At 55.0% G+C, this 15894-nt stretch overlaps 1 protein-coding gene across 2 annotated transcripts in view; it reads left to right on the top strand.

Annotated features, from left to right (window-relative positions):
* STARD8 (StAR related lipid transfer domain containing 8) overlaps positions 1 to 15894 on the top strand; it is a 70059-nt gene that overhangs the window by 48830 nt on the left and 5335 nt on the right. For both annotated transcript variants that reach the window (XM_080624398.1, XM_080624399.1), the window contains 5 exons: positions 7304 to 7375; positions 9571 to 9652; positions 11980 to 12043; positions 12943 to 14309; positions 15293 to 15466. In XM_080624398.1, the coding sequence (XP_080480524.1) occupies positions 7304 to 7375; positions 9571 to 9652; positions 11980 to 12043; positions 12943 to 14309; positions 15293 to 15466 (1759 nt within the window). The remainder of the gene's footprint in view (positions 1 to 7303; positions 7376 to 9570; positions 9653 to 11979; positions 12044 to 12942; positions 14310 to 15292; positions 15467 to 15894) is intronic.

A 15894-nucleotide genomic window follows, 5' to 3' on the forward strand; every position in this document is an offset into this window, starting at 1 on the left:
GTAGCTCCTAAGCGTGCAGCATGTAGTGCAGGAGGGAAACTGCAACCGGTTGCATTGACTGGGGATGCGAATGTGTCAGCTGCAAGTGTTGGTTTATCTTATTTATGTTGTCATCTGCAAAGATGAGAGCTGCTGCTGATTCTGGCTTTTTAGCAAAACTATTGCCATTTTCCTTTGTCTTGACCTTCTTTGGCCTTCAACGATGGCTTGTGTTGGGTCTTGCATTGCTTGTGGTGTAAGTGCTGTGGCAGAAGCAGCACTGGGATGCAGCTCTCTGGGCTCCAACCTCGCAACATGCTGGAGGTGGGGATAGGCTAAGGGAGCATCATTTTGTTGGTGCTGGGCCTAATGCTCTTCCAAGCAACGGGGAAATGGGCTCCTGTTGTTGTCCATGTAAAGAAGTGCACAATGTCATCCCTCCTCGTGAGGGAGGTGCGGTTTTGGCCTGTGCCATTGGCAGATGGTGAATGCCGTGCCCCGGCGCTACTGGGGCGGTCAGGTGGAGAGCTTGGGCTGGCCTGGCAGGACGGCGTCTGCTAGTCCAAACAAAGTGTGTGTGTGTGAGATCCAGGGGATGATCAACAGGAAAACAGCAGTGCAGCTTTAGAGAGGGTGGGATACAGGATGGGCAAGATGGATTAATTTTCTTCAGCATTTGAGCAGCTGTTTGCATCTTGCTTCTCGACACTTCTCTTCTGGGTTTCCAGTAGCAGAAATGAGAGCACCATGCTACCACAGCCACCCGAGCACTGGAAATGCATGTAACATATGGCAACGTACATTCAGTGCTCTTTGTGCCCACAGCAATTGTGTTTGGGGCAGGCTGCCCGTTTCTCTGTGAGTGTTGCTTGCAGGCTGCAGGCACAGGGTTGGCGGAGCATGAGTACAGGGAAGGGGGAGCTCAGGTGGACCTGCAAAGCTCTGCCTTTCCATCCCGTGGTTGGGTGCCATCTCTTTCTTTCAGCTGTTTGAGGTCGTGCTGGGGTTTTGTGGTGTTTTGCACTTGGTAAAGGGGAGTGACCTGCAGTGCGGTCACTCTTGCCAGCATTGCTTGTTCCTGCTGGGCGCTTCATCATGCAAGCTCCTTCTTTTAACTGGTATTTCCATCGGGAAGCTTCTCACTGTCCCATGGACACGGGTGAATGTTTATAGAGATACAGGCAGCTCAGCAGGGTAAATGTCTGAAATGCATAACTGGTGCCGAAGAGAAGATAGTAACCTCACCCCAAGTCTGTGTCTGGGTAGAGACCGTGCCGGCACTGACAGACCTTCTCAGGGAGGTGCTTAGGGAGGGCTGGAGCCAGAAGCCCACTCTCCCCTGAGCTTGCTTTGCCATTGTCTTCTTCAGCCGTGGAAACTGTGCTTGCTGCTGGACGCTTGGGTCACAGAAGAGGATTGGTTCCTGCCCTGTCTGTTGTTCCTCTGGGGTCAGAGCACATGCAGAAAGGCAGGTGGGGGAGGCTAGGAGCACAGATCAGAGTCTCCACCTTCCTGGTCCTTTGTTTCTGTTCCTATCGGTGCCCTTTCCATCCCGTTGTTCCCATCTGACATCTGCTCTGCAGCTGCAGTGCTCAAACACAGGACACTTAACCCCTGAGCTACCGCCATGCTCACGTTCCTGGGGCAGTGTGACGCTGAGTGCCAGGAGGAGGGGTCTCAAGGTGGCCAAAGGTGCTGCAAGACTCTGAGGGGCAGCGATGCCTCTGGGAAGCAGCCATGTCCAGCAGACACGGTCTCCAGCAGCCCTGCTGGTTTCTTCCCTCCAGCAGCAGGTTCACCCGTGCTCTTGGGCATGGATGTCAGTTGTTCAGTGCTGCCTTTCTGGGTCCAAAGTAACACCATGGAGGAAAGAAGGAGATCCTTTGCTGCTGCAGGAGATGGGCATTGGTTTCTCTGGAGGTGGCTGCGAGGCTTCGTTGTCACAGAGGAAGGAAAGGAGGAGCTTTTTCTCCTTTCAAAGTAAAGAATGTAACAAATACGTTTGCATTTTGCAAAGGTACAGTGAAGCCTAATTCATTTGGGTCTGATGTGGTTACTTCAGTGCTATCTTGCAATCTTTATTAAGGACAGAAAAGGCTGCAAACATGAATTTAAGTTGCCCCAAGCAATGTTTGTGGACATGGTGCTGTTCTCTGTGCAGATGGGATGCAGCTCCCGTGTCCAGCCTGGAAAGGGAGAAGTGACTTTTTGGCAGGGTGTGCTACACCGCCAAGCTCTGGCATTGCCCTGGGCTTCCTTGTGCTCTTATGTCGTGTTTCTGTACTGCAAAGCACAAGGTTATGCTTGCTTTGGGTGCAAAGAGCGGTTTTAACTTTATTTAGAACAAACTAGAACAGGCACGAGACTACGGTTAGGCTTGTTTGCAGGAGAGGAAACCAAAGCTGTTGCTTGCAGTTGATAACCGTGGTTACATGCAGCCCTGGGGCTGAGCCGAGATGGGAGCAGGGCAGAGATAAGGCAGGGGACCCAGCTCCAGAACAGGGGGCCGTCTGCTTTAGTGGAGCCTGGTTTTTACCTGGAAACTTCACTTGGACAATGGAGCAGCAACTTGACCAGTATGCCAGGGCCCTTCTTTACTCTCTGCTGTCCACACTGAGGGGTTGCTGGGGTTTCCAGCTTTGCTGCCAACTGGGGCACAGCATACCAAGCAGGACACTATGAGCATCAGCTACAGCCAGCTACTGTCCAGGGGCGAAAGGGAAGGAGGGAAAGGCACTAGGCTGGTGGCCGGAGGGCATCTGGGAGCAGAGGAGCTTGCGGTGACATATGAGGGTGGTGCATGAGGTATTCAGGAACCCAATGGCTTTGGTCTCCTTGCCCCATGGGTGGCCAGATGGCTTCCTCCACAGGTTGTACCAGCCGGTGCTTGGGTACCCACACAGACACTAGCCTTTGGTTCCTGTGCTACCTGTAGGCTGGATTTTACCCTCAGATGTCCCTTGCCTTCCTCCACACCATATGCTGGCTGACTGGGGCATGAACAGGGTGGCTGGGCTGTCACCCCCTGCATGGTGCAGTCCCAGGGGAGCAATGCCCTTGGGAGCAGGCAGGGCATTTTGGGGCTGGAGGTGTGAAGGCATTTGAACAATTCCTTGTTGGCGATGTATCAGTTCCCCAAACTTGTGAGACCTATTTACTGCATGAAGGTTAATTATGGAAACCTGCTGCATCTGGGCGAGTGTCCAACAGCATTTCTCATTCCTATGTGTGCCCTGTCCGTGCTGGTGGCTTTGAAATCTCTGTGGTTTGCTGGATGGTGCTGGGAGCTGGCTGGGCTGGAAGCAGATAACTGGTATCTATGGGCGCTGTGTGCCAAACTGTGTGTGGATGGAAGATGCCCATGGCTGTGTGAAACTCAATGTGCCTATCCTGCTGTGAAAGCCCAGGTTGGTGGGCACAGCATGGGAGCTTCCTCTGGGTGCCTCTCCTAAACATCCTGGAAGGGGAGAGGTGCCCTCAGTCAGGTCCGGATTTGGCTCTTGATGTGTTTGGGTGATGCCCCTTTCAGAGAGGCAACCCTGATTTCTGTAAGCACTCTATATTGCAAGCAGAGCTCATTCCTCTTTCACCGGCAATGCCCTGGCCCCAGTAACTTCAGCAGTAGTAGGATATGCATTTCCCATGGGAAACTTGTTTCAGCTCCTCACTTTTTCAAGCAATGAAGTCACAGACCCCTGGGTTTGGGAGATGTGTCAGGATTTTCTGCCATTTCTGTAAAAAGCAGGCAACTCCTTCTGTTTACAGACTGGGAAGGGAAGCGGGGCTCCGCTTCTGCATAGTCACTGCTGTAAGCAAGTTTATTTTAAGGCGGGATGGAAAGAAAACACACCAAAAAGAAAAGAAGAAGAAAAGCATTCCGTGTGGCAGCTGGAGGTTGGGAGCTCCCGCCCACATCTGCCGGGCAGCTGGAATCACGGCTTTCCATTAGGTAACGCAGGGGCAATTTTAAGATGTGGTTTTCTTTTCTCACACTAATTGGCTGTGTGGGACTTTTAATGGGGAATTTGGAAGCTCGCTGTGAGAAGCTGAGATCCTGGGGTGGGACTTCTCGCTTGTTTTAGTCTTCATTTCTAAAACAAAAGTGCAGAGCCGGGGTTCTGGGAAGTGGCTTTCCTGCCTGTAACTGTGCTGGCCTCCGGTGTTCCAGCTTGCTCGTTCTAGAGCTTTTATTGCCTCTCTGGGGTTTTCCCCATCCACGCCTGTTCCAGGTCAGGGGTGGGGTAGATGTAGCCCCAAAAGCATTTGAGGGAGGGATGCCAGGCTCCAGACATCCCATGGCCAGGAGCCATTCCCATCAGAGCCACCGCAAACCCGGTGCAGATCTCACTTCCCCCCACACTGATGTGTTACGGTTCAGTGACTGTGCAGGGAGGTGACTGGGGGAATTTTGCCCTCTTTCTCCACTTTCATGTTGAGTTTCATCCTTTGCTTCCACTTTCACTGGCAAAATGAGCACCTCTTTCTGTCTGGCACATGCGACTCACGCCGCTGCCGGCTGGCTCCATGCCTGCCCACACACAGGGGATGTTTGGGCTCCTCTGAGCTCGGATTTGGTGTGTGGTGAGAAGGTGGCTTTGTGGGATTTATCCTCGTTTCTTAGGGAAGCGTGGGCTCCGTGCATGTTTATGTGCCTGTCTGCCGGCGTCTGCGTGCCTGCTCCTCCCACAACACAACTGGAATGGGATCATTTCCGTCATGTTTAAACTACAGATCTCAAAGATATTAAGATGATAGAAGCTTGTGAAAATTGTTTGCTGTCCAGACCCTCTTCCTGGCCTGGCTGAGGGTGGGTATAGCATGCAATGAGCCTTTATTAGACACCAGGGAATCCGTATGCCTGGAAACACACGCATTTTCCGGTTGGACATATGGGTTTCTCAGTTGGAAACCCATCTCCATTGCTGCTGCTTGTGGTTTCTTTAACCATCTTGAGGCAGCGGAGGATCTCCAGGCAATGGCCCTGGGGTCTTGGGCTGGATTTCCACACAAGCACTTGTGCTGCTGTCCATTCAGTGTGGGTTGGGGCCCCCCATTGCCCTGTCCTGGCCATGGAGCTCCCAGGGAGGCGGCAGAGAGGGCTGGAGACCCCATGCAGAGCATCCGGCCATAGCCCTGGTGTGGTTCACCACGCATTGATGTGTTCAGTGGGAGTATTGCCTGCCCATCCTTTCCTGCACTTCCCTGGGAAAGCACGCCTGTGGGAAGGGCGGTGGGAGGAGGAAGCTGGCTGATGGCTCCGTCCAGGACATGGACACTTGGAAACCTTTTCTGTGCCAGGGCTGTGACATGGGGAGGGCTCCTGCCCGGGCTGGGCAGAGCCCCCTGCCCTCGGTGGGTTCGGTCCCTGCTCTGTAGGGCTCCAGGGGGATGCAGGGCTCACTGCAACGGCCAAAGCCTTGGACTCAGCTCCAAAACAGGGTGAGGAGGGAGGTACGGCCCCCCCTGCCTGCCGCTGCGCCGGGAGGAGGTGGCAGCGGAGGGGAAGGAAATGTGCTCTGACTCCTCATTTCCACCGGGGCGATGGGCAGCCGAGCTCAGTCCCGCACGGGAGCATCCTGCTGCCGGCTGCAGCCCTGGCTCCCGGCTGCTCCTCGGCCTGGCGCGGTGGCCGTGGTCACGCTGGGTGTCACAGGGGTCCCGCACGGCCCCCAGCCATGCTCTTCTACCAGTTCAGCCCCTCCGCCGACAGGGGTAAGCTCGATACGTGGCTCTGGTTCTGGCTGCCCTCAGTTGCCCTCTCTGAGGGAGATGCTGGACCCGTCCCTCCCTAGGGGTGGTGGGCAGCAGGGGGTCAGGACATCATGGGGCAGTATCAGGGGGAGGTTGGTGTTTCTGTTCTTGGCTGGGGGCACCCTGAGCTGCGGCCCCATGGTCAGTGATTCCAGTGTGAGTGAAAGAGGAGGAGGAGGGGGTCTGGCAGGGTCTATCAGCAGGGGGGGCTGAGGGAGATGTCCATTCTTCAACCCTGCTTGTCACAGAGGTGCTCTGCAGAGCTTCCTGACCATGAGTGTTGGTGCCATCCCAGCCAGATGTGTTCTCCTGCAGAGGTGCACTGGAGGGATGTGGTGCTCCATGGGGACTGCGCTGACCCACTTCAGCTCCAGGGTTGAGGTTTCCATTGGTATTATTGGATTTGAGCCCTGTTGAGGGCCAGGGGGTCAGCCTCAGGATTTCACTGGGTTCAAGGCACAGCTAAGGACAGCTGCACAGTTTGGACCCAGATGCAGATGCTTATTCCAAAACATCTTCCCAAAACTTCTGAAGTATTTGGGTCCAGGGCTTTGGCTTGATCTTATCCTTAACTGAACCGCTTGTTTTGAGCCTTTTTTTTTCCTCTGCTGTAGCTTTGTAACTGGAAATGCAGCCAGAGCTCTCAGCTGAGGCTGTTGGTGGATGGTGATGAAATTGGGGTGTTTCACTGTGGTCTGCTCTGGGTGGATGCGGCCTCAGTCCAGTCTGTGCTGGGTGGTGCCTCCAAGAGGCACGGGTGAGACCCTGAAGCTGCTGTTGCAATTTCTGCAATTGAGGTCAAATGTTCGTCACCCTCAGAAGTATAAATCTCAGCAGAGCGATGGACTGCTGACACCAGGCAGCAGCTTCCTTTGGCTGCGTGAGCTATGGGCTGGTCTGCCTCAAGCTCTCTAAATTAGTGAAATCTCCCAGAAAATAGTGCAGGCTGTTGGATGGGGTTTTGTGAGCCATAGCTGAACCGTGTGTGAGGAATGGGAACTGGCCGGGGGGAATGCAGGAAACCATCGGGGTTTGGTGCTGCCAGAATGAACACCAGCTTGAAAGAAGAGGTGGGGCGGTCTGGGGTGGTGGGAAAGAGGAGGGAGAAGGAAAGGCTTTTTTGGCAAGCTTTTCTGGAGGACATTTGAGCAGTGACCAGCCCTAAGCTTTGATGAGCTCTGAACTAATGATTAAAACCAAAGATCTTTCTCTCTTGCCTGGCAAAGGTCTGTATTTGGTTTGGTGGGTTCAGAAATGAAATGTTTCATCGAAAGGTTAAAACTGTGTCCTGTGGTCCTCTCACTCCTGTTACCTCCTGCTCTTTGCCTTGTGCTGGTGGGAAGTCTAGAGCTGAGCAGCTTCTGCTGCGTTGGGCAGAGCCTCCCCTGCACTCGGCATCGGGACCCTTGGGACCCATTAGTGCTCCTCAGCTCTCCCTTCTGCCGCCGGGTATTTCCCCTGCTTTGTGCACATACACCATGGGATGGGCCCCATGAGAGCTGGGAGGAGCAGGTTGCTGCTGCTCTGGGGAGCATCGGCAGGATGCTCAGGCTGGTTCTTTGCTTTCTTTCAGAAACTGAAGCCAAGAAAGCTTGTGACTGGCTGCGAGCGGCGGGGTTCCCCCAGTATGCCCAGCTTTATGAAGGTGAGAGCTGCTGATCCCAGTCTCTGCTCTGTACGTGGTCTCATATCCTGTATCTCCAATACTTGGTACTATAACCAAGTACCAAAGGTGGCTGTGGGGAGAGCCCCTATTGTTTTGGGGGGAGGATGGAGAGGATTGTTTACTAATTAAACAATCAAGTGTTAAAACTTCTAAGCCCCGGACGGGGACATGGCCTGGAGAACAACCCACACTGTTCACTTTCCTGCATTCCCAAACTTTTCCTCTTCGGGCAGGGCTGTGAGGAGTCCCCGGGGTGACTGCTGAGGTTGAGGGCTGGCAGGCTGTGTAGAGCCATCGGCTCTTCAGTAGTTCAGGGAGTGTTTGCAGTGGGTGTGAGCACAGAGGCAGCCAAGGTAGGTAATGTGGAGGAGGAGCATTTCCTCCCTTCCTCTCCATTGATATATCCTGCAGGCTCCTGCCCTGCCCCAGTACGCTATTTGGCAGCAAGGTCTGCACTTGCTGAGCACACAGCAACCCGTGCTTGAAGCAAAGCAGGTCCTTGGTCCCAGGGTGCAGGGCATGAGCAGCCCCCCAACAGCCCAGCTCCCACCTCCTCTACCATGGGTGGGTTCAGGGTGGTGTGGGTCTGAGCTGTGTTCACTTCAAACCCATGGTGGGACTCTGGTCTCTGCTGGGGGGGCTGGTGCGAGGAGCAGTGGCTGCAGCCAGCCCTGCTGGCCAGGACAATAGCGGGAAGCCAGGTCTCCGGGGAGCTGTGGCCATGGCTATTGTTCAGCCGAGCGCTTCCACTGCCCCCCACAACACGTGCACGCTCTTGCCCCCCAGGTGATGGCTTGCTGCCTGTTTGCTTCTGATTGCTATTTTAGGGGGCAGGCTCCTCGCATGGCCACGTGCAAGGACTGGCCAGGTTCCTGCAGGGGAGACCCAGGCCCAGGTGTCAGCCCCAAGTAGTGCTTACAGCCTGGGGAAGTGGGTGCTGGGTGCTGGAGTCTATGAATAAAACAACCGCATTCCCAGCGTCTCTGAGCAAAACTTCCCACATCCTCCGAGTGTTTCATTCTGTTTTTCTCCCCAGCTGGCAGGGCTCAGCATCCCCTTGGTAATTGCACTTGATAGCTTCATTAACAGCTGGGCTTAGACACTTGTGGTTAGTGGTCCAGGTGATCCCAGCAGAGCTGTCTCTGAGTGCATGGAGAGAAGCAGGGAGCTGGATGGAGGCGTTTGGCCACCTCACTGCCCTCAACTAATTTACCTAGAAAGGACACTGCCCAAAGTCCCAGGGCATGGACTACCTCTGGGTCATCCTCCAGCTACTGCCCCAAGACCAGCAAGCATATCTGCCTGTGGAGAACTGGCCTGTGGCCTTTGAGGTGTGTGTGAGGATTGAATGATCTACTACTAAGATCTACTGTACCACCATACCAGTACAGCTTTCTTGTCCCTTGGGGACCTCCTAGCAGCTCCTAAGCGTCTGTAGGGGAGCAGGGAGGCTTTCTTGACACTGGGAGATCAGTGGGAGAAGGGAGCCGTTGATCAGTGCTCAATGCAAGCGTAATGTATTGCCTTATGGGATGCCAGAATGTGTCTTGGGCAGAGTTAGGGAGGTGGCTGCTCTCTAAAAACCACTATGAGGTGCTGAGGGCTCTTTATCCCCCCCTGCAGTGTGTGCAGCCCAGGCTCCAGATGTGCTCAGCTGGGAGCAGGGGTGTTCTGGTGGGGCTTGTTTCCGTCCCTCTCCTTTGCTTGACTCATCCCTCCCACCTTCCCACCTGGGGCTTGTGCTCACTCCCAAGGCACCAGGGCATCCCCGGCCTTTCCACACCTGCTCCATCTCTGTCTTGCTCTTTGCTGGCTGCCTCCTGGAGCTGTGGGCAAAGAGTGGTCCTTTGGGAGGAACGGCTGCCAGGTGTTTGGGTCAAGTCCTGCCTGCAGGGAGCTGTTTCCCATCCCTCTCTGATGGTTCCCCTCCTGCAGCCGCGGCTGTCACGGGTGGCAGCTCCCGGTGCAGTGTGATGCCCTGGCCATTTCCTGCCTTCTTCCAACTCATACTCATGGCCCAGAGCCTCCCACACCTTTCCCCATCGCTGCTCTCCTGCTTTGCTATCTCTCTATCCTTGGTGTCTCCTCCTCCTGTGCTCCCAGCTGGCATTTGTGCCTGGTAGAGCAGCTGGCTTGGGAATAGCCACCGATTTTCCTCTTGCTTTCCTCCCCAGACTCACTATTCCCTCTTGACATCAGTGCTGTGAAGAAGGACCACAGCTTCCTGGACCAGGACTCCCTCAAATCACTGTGCAGGTAACAGTCCCTCACACCCTGACTGCAGCGCATCGCTCCCTCTGCAGTAAGGAGCCTGGATGCATTGGTCTTTTGAGTTGGCTGCTTCTGGGTGTTGCTAGAGAACAAGACAGCATGTTTTATTTTGAACATGCAGAGCTCCTGGGGAACAGAAACATTCTCCAGGAATAATTCTTCTCTTTGTGTGGCTTCCAGGCTGTGTTTTAATTTCAAGCTTGGGTAACTCCAGCCTGTAGAACTTGATTAAAAATGGATTGGTCAGAGCTGAACTCTCAAATTGAACATAGGCACAAAGAAACACCCAGTTTTGCTGTCCCACTGCTCGTGCTCTCCCTGTCCCACTCCTGCTGCCTCGCAGGCCTGTGATCCTTGAGCAGGGAGCTGTGTCTGCCCAGCGTGTTAGATGCTGCTTTATTTTGCAGGGATGCTCCATAACATCTCCAAGAACAAAACAGAGTTTGGAAACCATGCGTCTGCATCAGAAATTGTGTCCTTGGATAAGGTTTCACTTGGTCATCAGGCAGTGAGGGATTTGCTGGGCAGAGGTGCAGTGCAAGGGGCTCCATGGAAGTTGTATGCTGCTAGTTAGCGCTGGCACGAGTTGTTAGGAGCTGTGGGTGCTCACTGCAGGGCTCAGGAGCTCTTGGTTTGCGCTGTGATTTGTGTAGGTGAGGTCTGTGCTGGTGGGTCCCTCCTCTTCCTGGAACAACTCCTCTGTCCCAGGGTTTCTGCATTCACAAGTGCCCCTGTGACGTTAGTCATCCGGTGCTTGGCAACACAGCCCTGCTGTACATTTTCCACCAGGACACGATACCCCTTGCAGCAGCAGCGCTGAAAATAACTCTGGGGCATGCCACGAGTGTGTTGCTGTGGGGAGGCAGCCAGTGTTTGGGGTGGAACTCTCCCAGTGATTCCAGCTAACGCCTGAAACTAGGGACACCTCCACCCCAAGGGCTGCCTGTCTGTCCCGACAGGCTGTGTGTCATCTGATGCTGTGGGTGACTCAGCCCTGCCTTGGCTTTCGAGCCGCATCATCCTACCCATGCCGAGAAACCAGAGCTGCCTCTCGCCGTCCCTCCCACATGTGCTGCTGCCCAGCAGAGCAGAGAAGGAGAGGGGAAATGGAAGTGGGAAAAATGGGAAAAGGGTCTGTTATTTGTTTTCCCAACAAAGAGGCTGCTGTGCTGGGTGGGAGGGGATCCCCAGTGCCACTTCCCAGTGAGCTCCTGGTTTTCCCTGCTGGTGGTGGTAGCTGGGCAAGAGGCAATGAGAAGTCTCTGACTGATTAACCCTGTCTGAGCTTTCAAGTCCTTTTGTCATTGCCTGGCTTCTGAGACTGCTGATTGCTAATAGCCCAGAGCCAGTCATCCCTGCCACACGTGGGACTGGTGTGGCTGGGTGGGCCATACAGGGCAGGAATGTCCGGAGCCCCTCCCAGGCTGTCTCTGGAGTGGCCTCATGCAGCATTTGCCTACAAAAGGACTAGATGGACACTGGCAAATGCAGCTTTTCCAACAAAATTAATCCCCTGGATGTGTTCTCTTTCCCCCCAGCACATGTGTTTTCCCATCTTGCTCCCTCTGCCAGACTTCATGCATTTAATCCTCCACAGGGCATGTTGCAGGACCATGTTGTTTTTCAGCGGGTCAGTGGGATTGCAAAAGGGTATTAAGTCAGATTTTTGATAATACATTCCTGAGGTTTGTTTTACAGCTGTGCAGACATGGTAGTTGCACACTGGAACAGAAGTGCTTGTGGTAGCATTCATGAAGGTGCTTATTAAAGTGAATTAACTGGAGATTCATTCACTTGTGTAAAGAAAAAGAAACAGGACTTGAAGCTGTAGGCTGAAGAAAGGTGAAGGGCCTGCTGGCATGGCCAAAGCAAGCCCTCAACAGGCAGAGGGAGCTGAAACACCCGCTGCATGGCTCAGAGCAGTGGGAGAGGGGCATCCTTCAATGCTGTGGGAGAGCACGCACTGGGTGCTGGGATATCTGCAGGCATTTAGGTACAGCCAGGACATCCCAGTACCTTCCTGGAGGGAGCGGAGTGCCCCTCCGATGGCTATGCTCACAAAATCCCTGCTGGCGCACAACCAAGGGCTTGTGCCACTTGTGCACTCGAGCAGTTTCACCCCTTGGCTGGAGCAGGCTTGGAGCTGTGCCGGGCTCCGCGTGTCCCTGCAATCCCTGGAATCACAGTTGCTGTGGGACAGGTGACAGTGCACAAGAAGCGCTCTCAAACAGAAGCAGCATAAAAAGGAAAAGCAAGCACTGCAGCCCCAGCGGGGGCCAGGACAGGGTCAAACCTCTCTTGGTTTCTTGCAGGAGGCTGATGACCCTAAACACATGTGCCTCCATGAAGCTGGAAGTTCACTTTCAGCGTAAACAGGTAAGCCCTGGGCATGCAAGGGGCTGAGGGGTATGTTTGCTCCCTGGTGGGGCAGCGACCCTGAGTTCAGAGCTGACACGAGTGTGTGCTGGGACTGTCCCTGACACGCAGCAGTGCCTGGCACCGCTATTCATTCCTTTCACTGTCTTCCAGGACAGACAGGGGCCCGAGGGTTCCTGGCTGGATTAGCAGGCACCTGTGTTTGCCTGGTGTCCCCACACCAATCTGAGGTGCTGGCACAGCAGCCAAACCACAGGCTGGGATACCCGTGGTGGTCTGTGCAGGACTGTGTGCCTCCAGCCTGCAGCATCGCCCTCAGGGTCTCTACTGAGCACCCCCCCAGCAGCGCATCTCAAGGAGGAAGCCTGACCCTGGAGGGATGGGTGAAACCAGTCTGTGTGTCCCAAACAATGATAAATATTGGGATATTAATAGCGAAACCGTTTATTTTTCTCTTAATGAATAATACACTTAAAATGCACACCTTGTTGGTGTTTAGCATATGGAAATAATTTCTGGATGTATCCTACTTGTTGTGACTGTCCTGATTTTGGCCTGGGAAGGGATCCTGCCCCACATCCCTCACTGCACTGCCATGTGTGGCCAAGGGTTTGAGGGGAGGCTTCACAGGGATGTCCCAACTGCCTGGGAGCCATCAGAGGTAGCTTGGAAGCTGCAGCTTCCCTTCCCTAGCACAGCATGGCCCTCGGGCATGGCAAAATGGTGCCTGTGTCTCCTGGAGCCCTCTGTTGCCAAACGGGACCAGAACTGGTTTAAAGGTGTGTGCTGGTGGCTGTGCCCTCTTCTGGGGTGATTGTCCCGGGACAAAGGGATGGGGGGGATGTGCTGACCCTCCACAGTTCCAAACAATTGATCATCCCCTTTTCTCAACCACACAGAATGGAGACTCTGAGGAAGAAGACCTGTGCGCCATCAGCAACCGGTGGGCTTTTCAGAGGGACAGCAAGAGGTGGTCCCGGGTCGGCTCTGTCGATGTCCTCTCCCAGGGCTCCGAGGCGCTGAGCTCTGCCATGCGGCTGGCATCCAGCCACGAGAGCGTCCTCACGGACCTCAGCACCAACCCGGAGGCTGTGTCCCTGCACAGCAGCGGCATCACAGGCGGCACACTGGGCACTGGGGCTGTGCCGCCTGACCCCCCGTCCCCCATCCATGCCGCCACCACCCTCGCCACCTCCAGCCGCAGCCTGAGCGAGCGCTCCTTGCCCGAGCAGCCCTCGAGCCATGGTGAGGGGTCCAAGGAGAAGCTGAAGAAGCGACGGTCTCGCAGCTTCCTGAAGAGGATCGAGTCCCTGCGAAGGAAGGACAAAGAGAAAGCCAGCCCAGATGAGAAGGTGTCCCCTCACGGCAGCATCACGGCTGCACCAGGATGGGGCTCCCTGAAGAGTAATGGAGACATTGCGGCCACCAAAGCCAACTCCTCTAAAAGAGGGATGTCCTCCTCTTTCCATGGCAAAAAACGCTTCTTCTCGGTATCGTACAGGACTAACCGCTTGCTTGGCTCAGGTGGGAGCAAGGTGAGCTCTGACCCAAAACGGAGTGCAGTCTATCTGGAGGACTATGAAATGGCTGTGACAGCCAGCAGCAACTGGGCTGCTGGAGACTGCCAGCACCGGCAGGCACTCCAGGGGGACTGCCTGGTCTACGTCCCCCAGGACCACAAGCCAGGCACCTTCCCCAAATCCCTCTCCATTGAGAGCTTGTGTCCCTTGGGCGGCAGCTCCCTGACCCACTGGAAACACGGGAATGCGCCCGTCGGGCTGGTGGGAGGCAGCAGGGGTGGCAGCAGCAGCAGCATGGAGGGCGCATCCTCCCCGCGGGGCTTCGCCTGCCGCCGGCGGCGCGGCTCCTGCAGCTCCCTGGGCAGCAGGGTCAGTGTGTACGACAACGTGCCGGAGTTCGGCAGCAGCGAGGATTTCTGCAAGGAGGACGGGGAGGTGACCTATGAGAACCTCGACGACATACTGCAGCACATGTGGGGGCTGCAGCAGAAGGTGGAGCTCTGGTATAAAGCCATCTCCCCCGACCTGGCTGCGGAGGAAGAGGGCGAGGAGGAGGATGAGGAAGAGGAGTCGGACTCAGGAGGGGAACCCTCCACCCTGCACTTCGAAGAGCGGTCCATGTCGGATGTTGGCACCTCTGCCAGTGACTTTGATAGCACGGGCAACTCCCTCAATGAGGCTGAAGAGATTGAGATGCGGGAGCGCCGGGACTCCGGGGTGGGAGCATCGCTCACCAGGCCTTGCAGGTAAGCACAGGCTGGTGCTAAGGCTGCGTCCTTCTCGCCTCCATCATGCCTGGGAAGCTGGTCCTGGATCACTGCGAGCCCATTCCCATCTTACAGGTGCTTTTGCAACAGGGATGCCCATGAGAGGAGGGCAAGCAGGGTGATGCTGTTGTAGCACATCGTGGGTCGCTGGTGCACCCTGGTGGCTGCAAGCCGTGCCTGCCAGCCCTGCTGCGTACAGGCAGCTACCTCTCTGCCTGCATAGACCTGTAGTAAAATGTTTTTTCATTTACTAATAACAGGCATAAATGAGAAGGATGAACTCGTTTCCAGTGTGCTTAGTGCTCCCTTGTGCTTTCCCTAGGAAAGCTCCAGCAGTTGCCAAGTTCAGTGACTTTTCTAGCCCCTGCTAGGCTCATGTGCCTGTGGGCAGGCTTTGCATAGTATAGAGGAATGTGTTTTTTTCTTGGCTGGAAATGTCCCTTGTGCCCTTCTGTGCTTGAGGATGCACTGGAGCAGCTTGACAGAGCAACATGGGTTTGGGAAGGGTTTTAGCAGCTCCTAGGAGAGCACTGTCTCTTTGGGGAGTCTTTACGTCTTGAGAAAGAGGGTGTTGGAGTTGTCCCCTTTGAGTGGTGGTCCTGCAGGTGTGCGTCATCCTGAGCACCGAGCTCTGCCCAGGTCTCTTGGCAGAGCTGTAGTGCAGCACAGCCCTTGGGTGTTGGTGCAGTGAGCCTGAAGTGCAAGGGAAGAGGACGCTGGTTGTGTTAGGAGAGCCTGGGGGAGGGAGCAGTCCTTTGAGGCAAAAGAAGGTGTCTCTCCTGCTCTCAATGGCACCCTCTTCCAGGGCAAGAAAGCACCATTCATGACACTGGGGCTGGTGTTGGGATCCCTGGGCTCATCCCTGTTGTGCCCACACCTTCCCCCAAAGCAGTGGGTGCCATGGGACAGGGGCAGGCTCTTCCCTGGGGTCACCAGCTCTCACCACCAGCCTTTCCCCACAGAAAGCTGCGCTGGCACAGTTTTCAGAACTCACACCGGCCCAGCCTGAACTCTGCCTCCCTGGAGATCAACCGCCAGTCCTCTGCCCAGCTCAACCTGCTCCAGAAGTGCTCCCTGCTCCGTCTCACCGCCATCATGGAGAAGTATTCTGTGCCCCACAAACAAGCCTGGACATGGTGAGCTGGTGGGGAGGGGGACCGGGATGATGCTCATGTGGTGTAGCTCTGTGGGTGCTACTTCTCAGCATAGGTCATGCAGCCTAGAGCAGCTTCAGTGCGTGAAGCTGGCGGAGAGGGAGGGGACAAAGCTGAAACTCAAGTTAATTTTGCTCTGTGTGTCTATGGGCATCTTTTCAAGCATGAGCTGGGGCTTAATACCTGGCTCCCAGCATCATCTGCATCCAGGAAGGCAGCAGGGATTTGTGGGGTATTAAAAGGCTGCAGCAACACAAGAGAGTGACATCGATTTTGTAGCCAGGTATTAAAGCATTTTGGCTCAATAAAAGGTGCCCCAGAAGCTGCCTTGCTTAAGATAAACACACTTCTATATGGCAGAAGCCCATGTATTTGTGCTACCTGTAGTCCTGCACCCCTCTGTCAGGTGG

Source organism: Psittacula echo (genome assembly GCF_963264785.1).
Source record: "Psittacula echo genome assembly, chromosome: 8".
In the NCBI taxonomy this organism is placed as follows: domain Eukaryota; kingdom Metazoa; phylum Chordata; class Aves; order Psittaciformes; family Psittacidae; genus Psittacula; species Psittacula echo.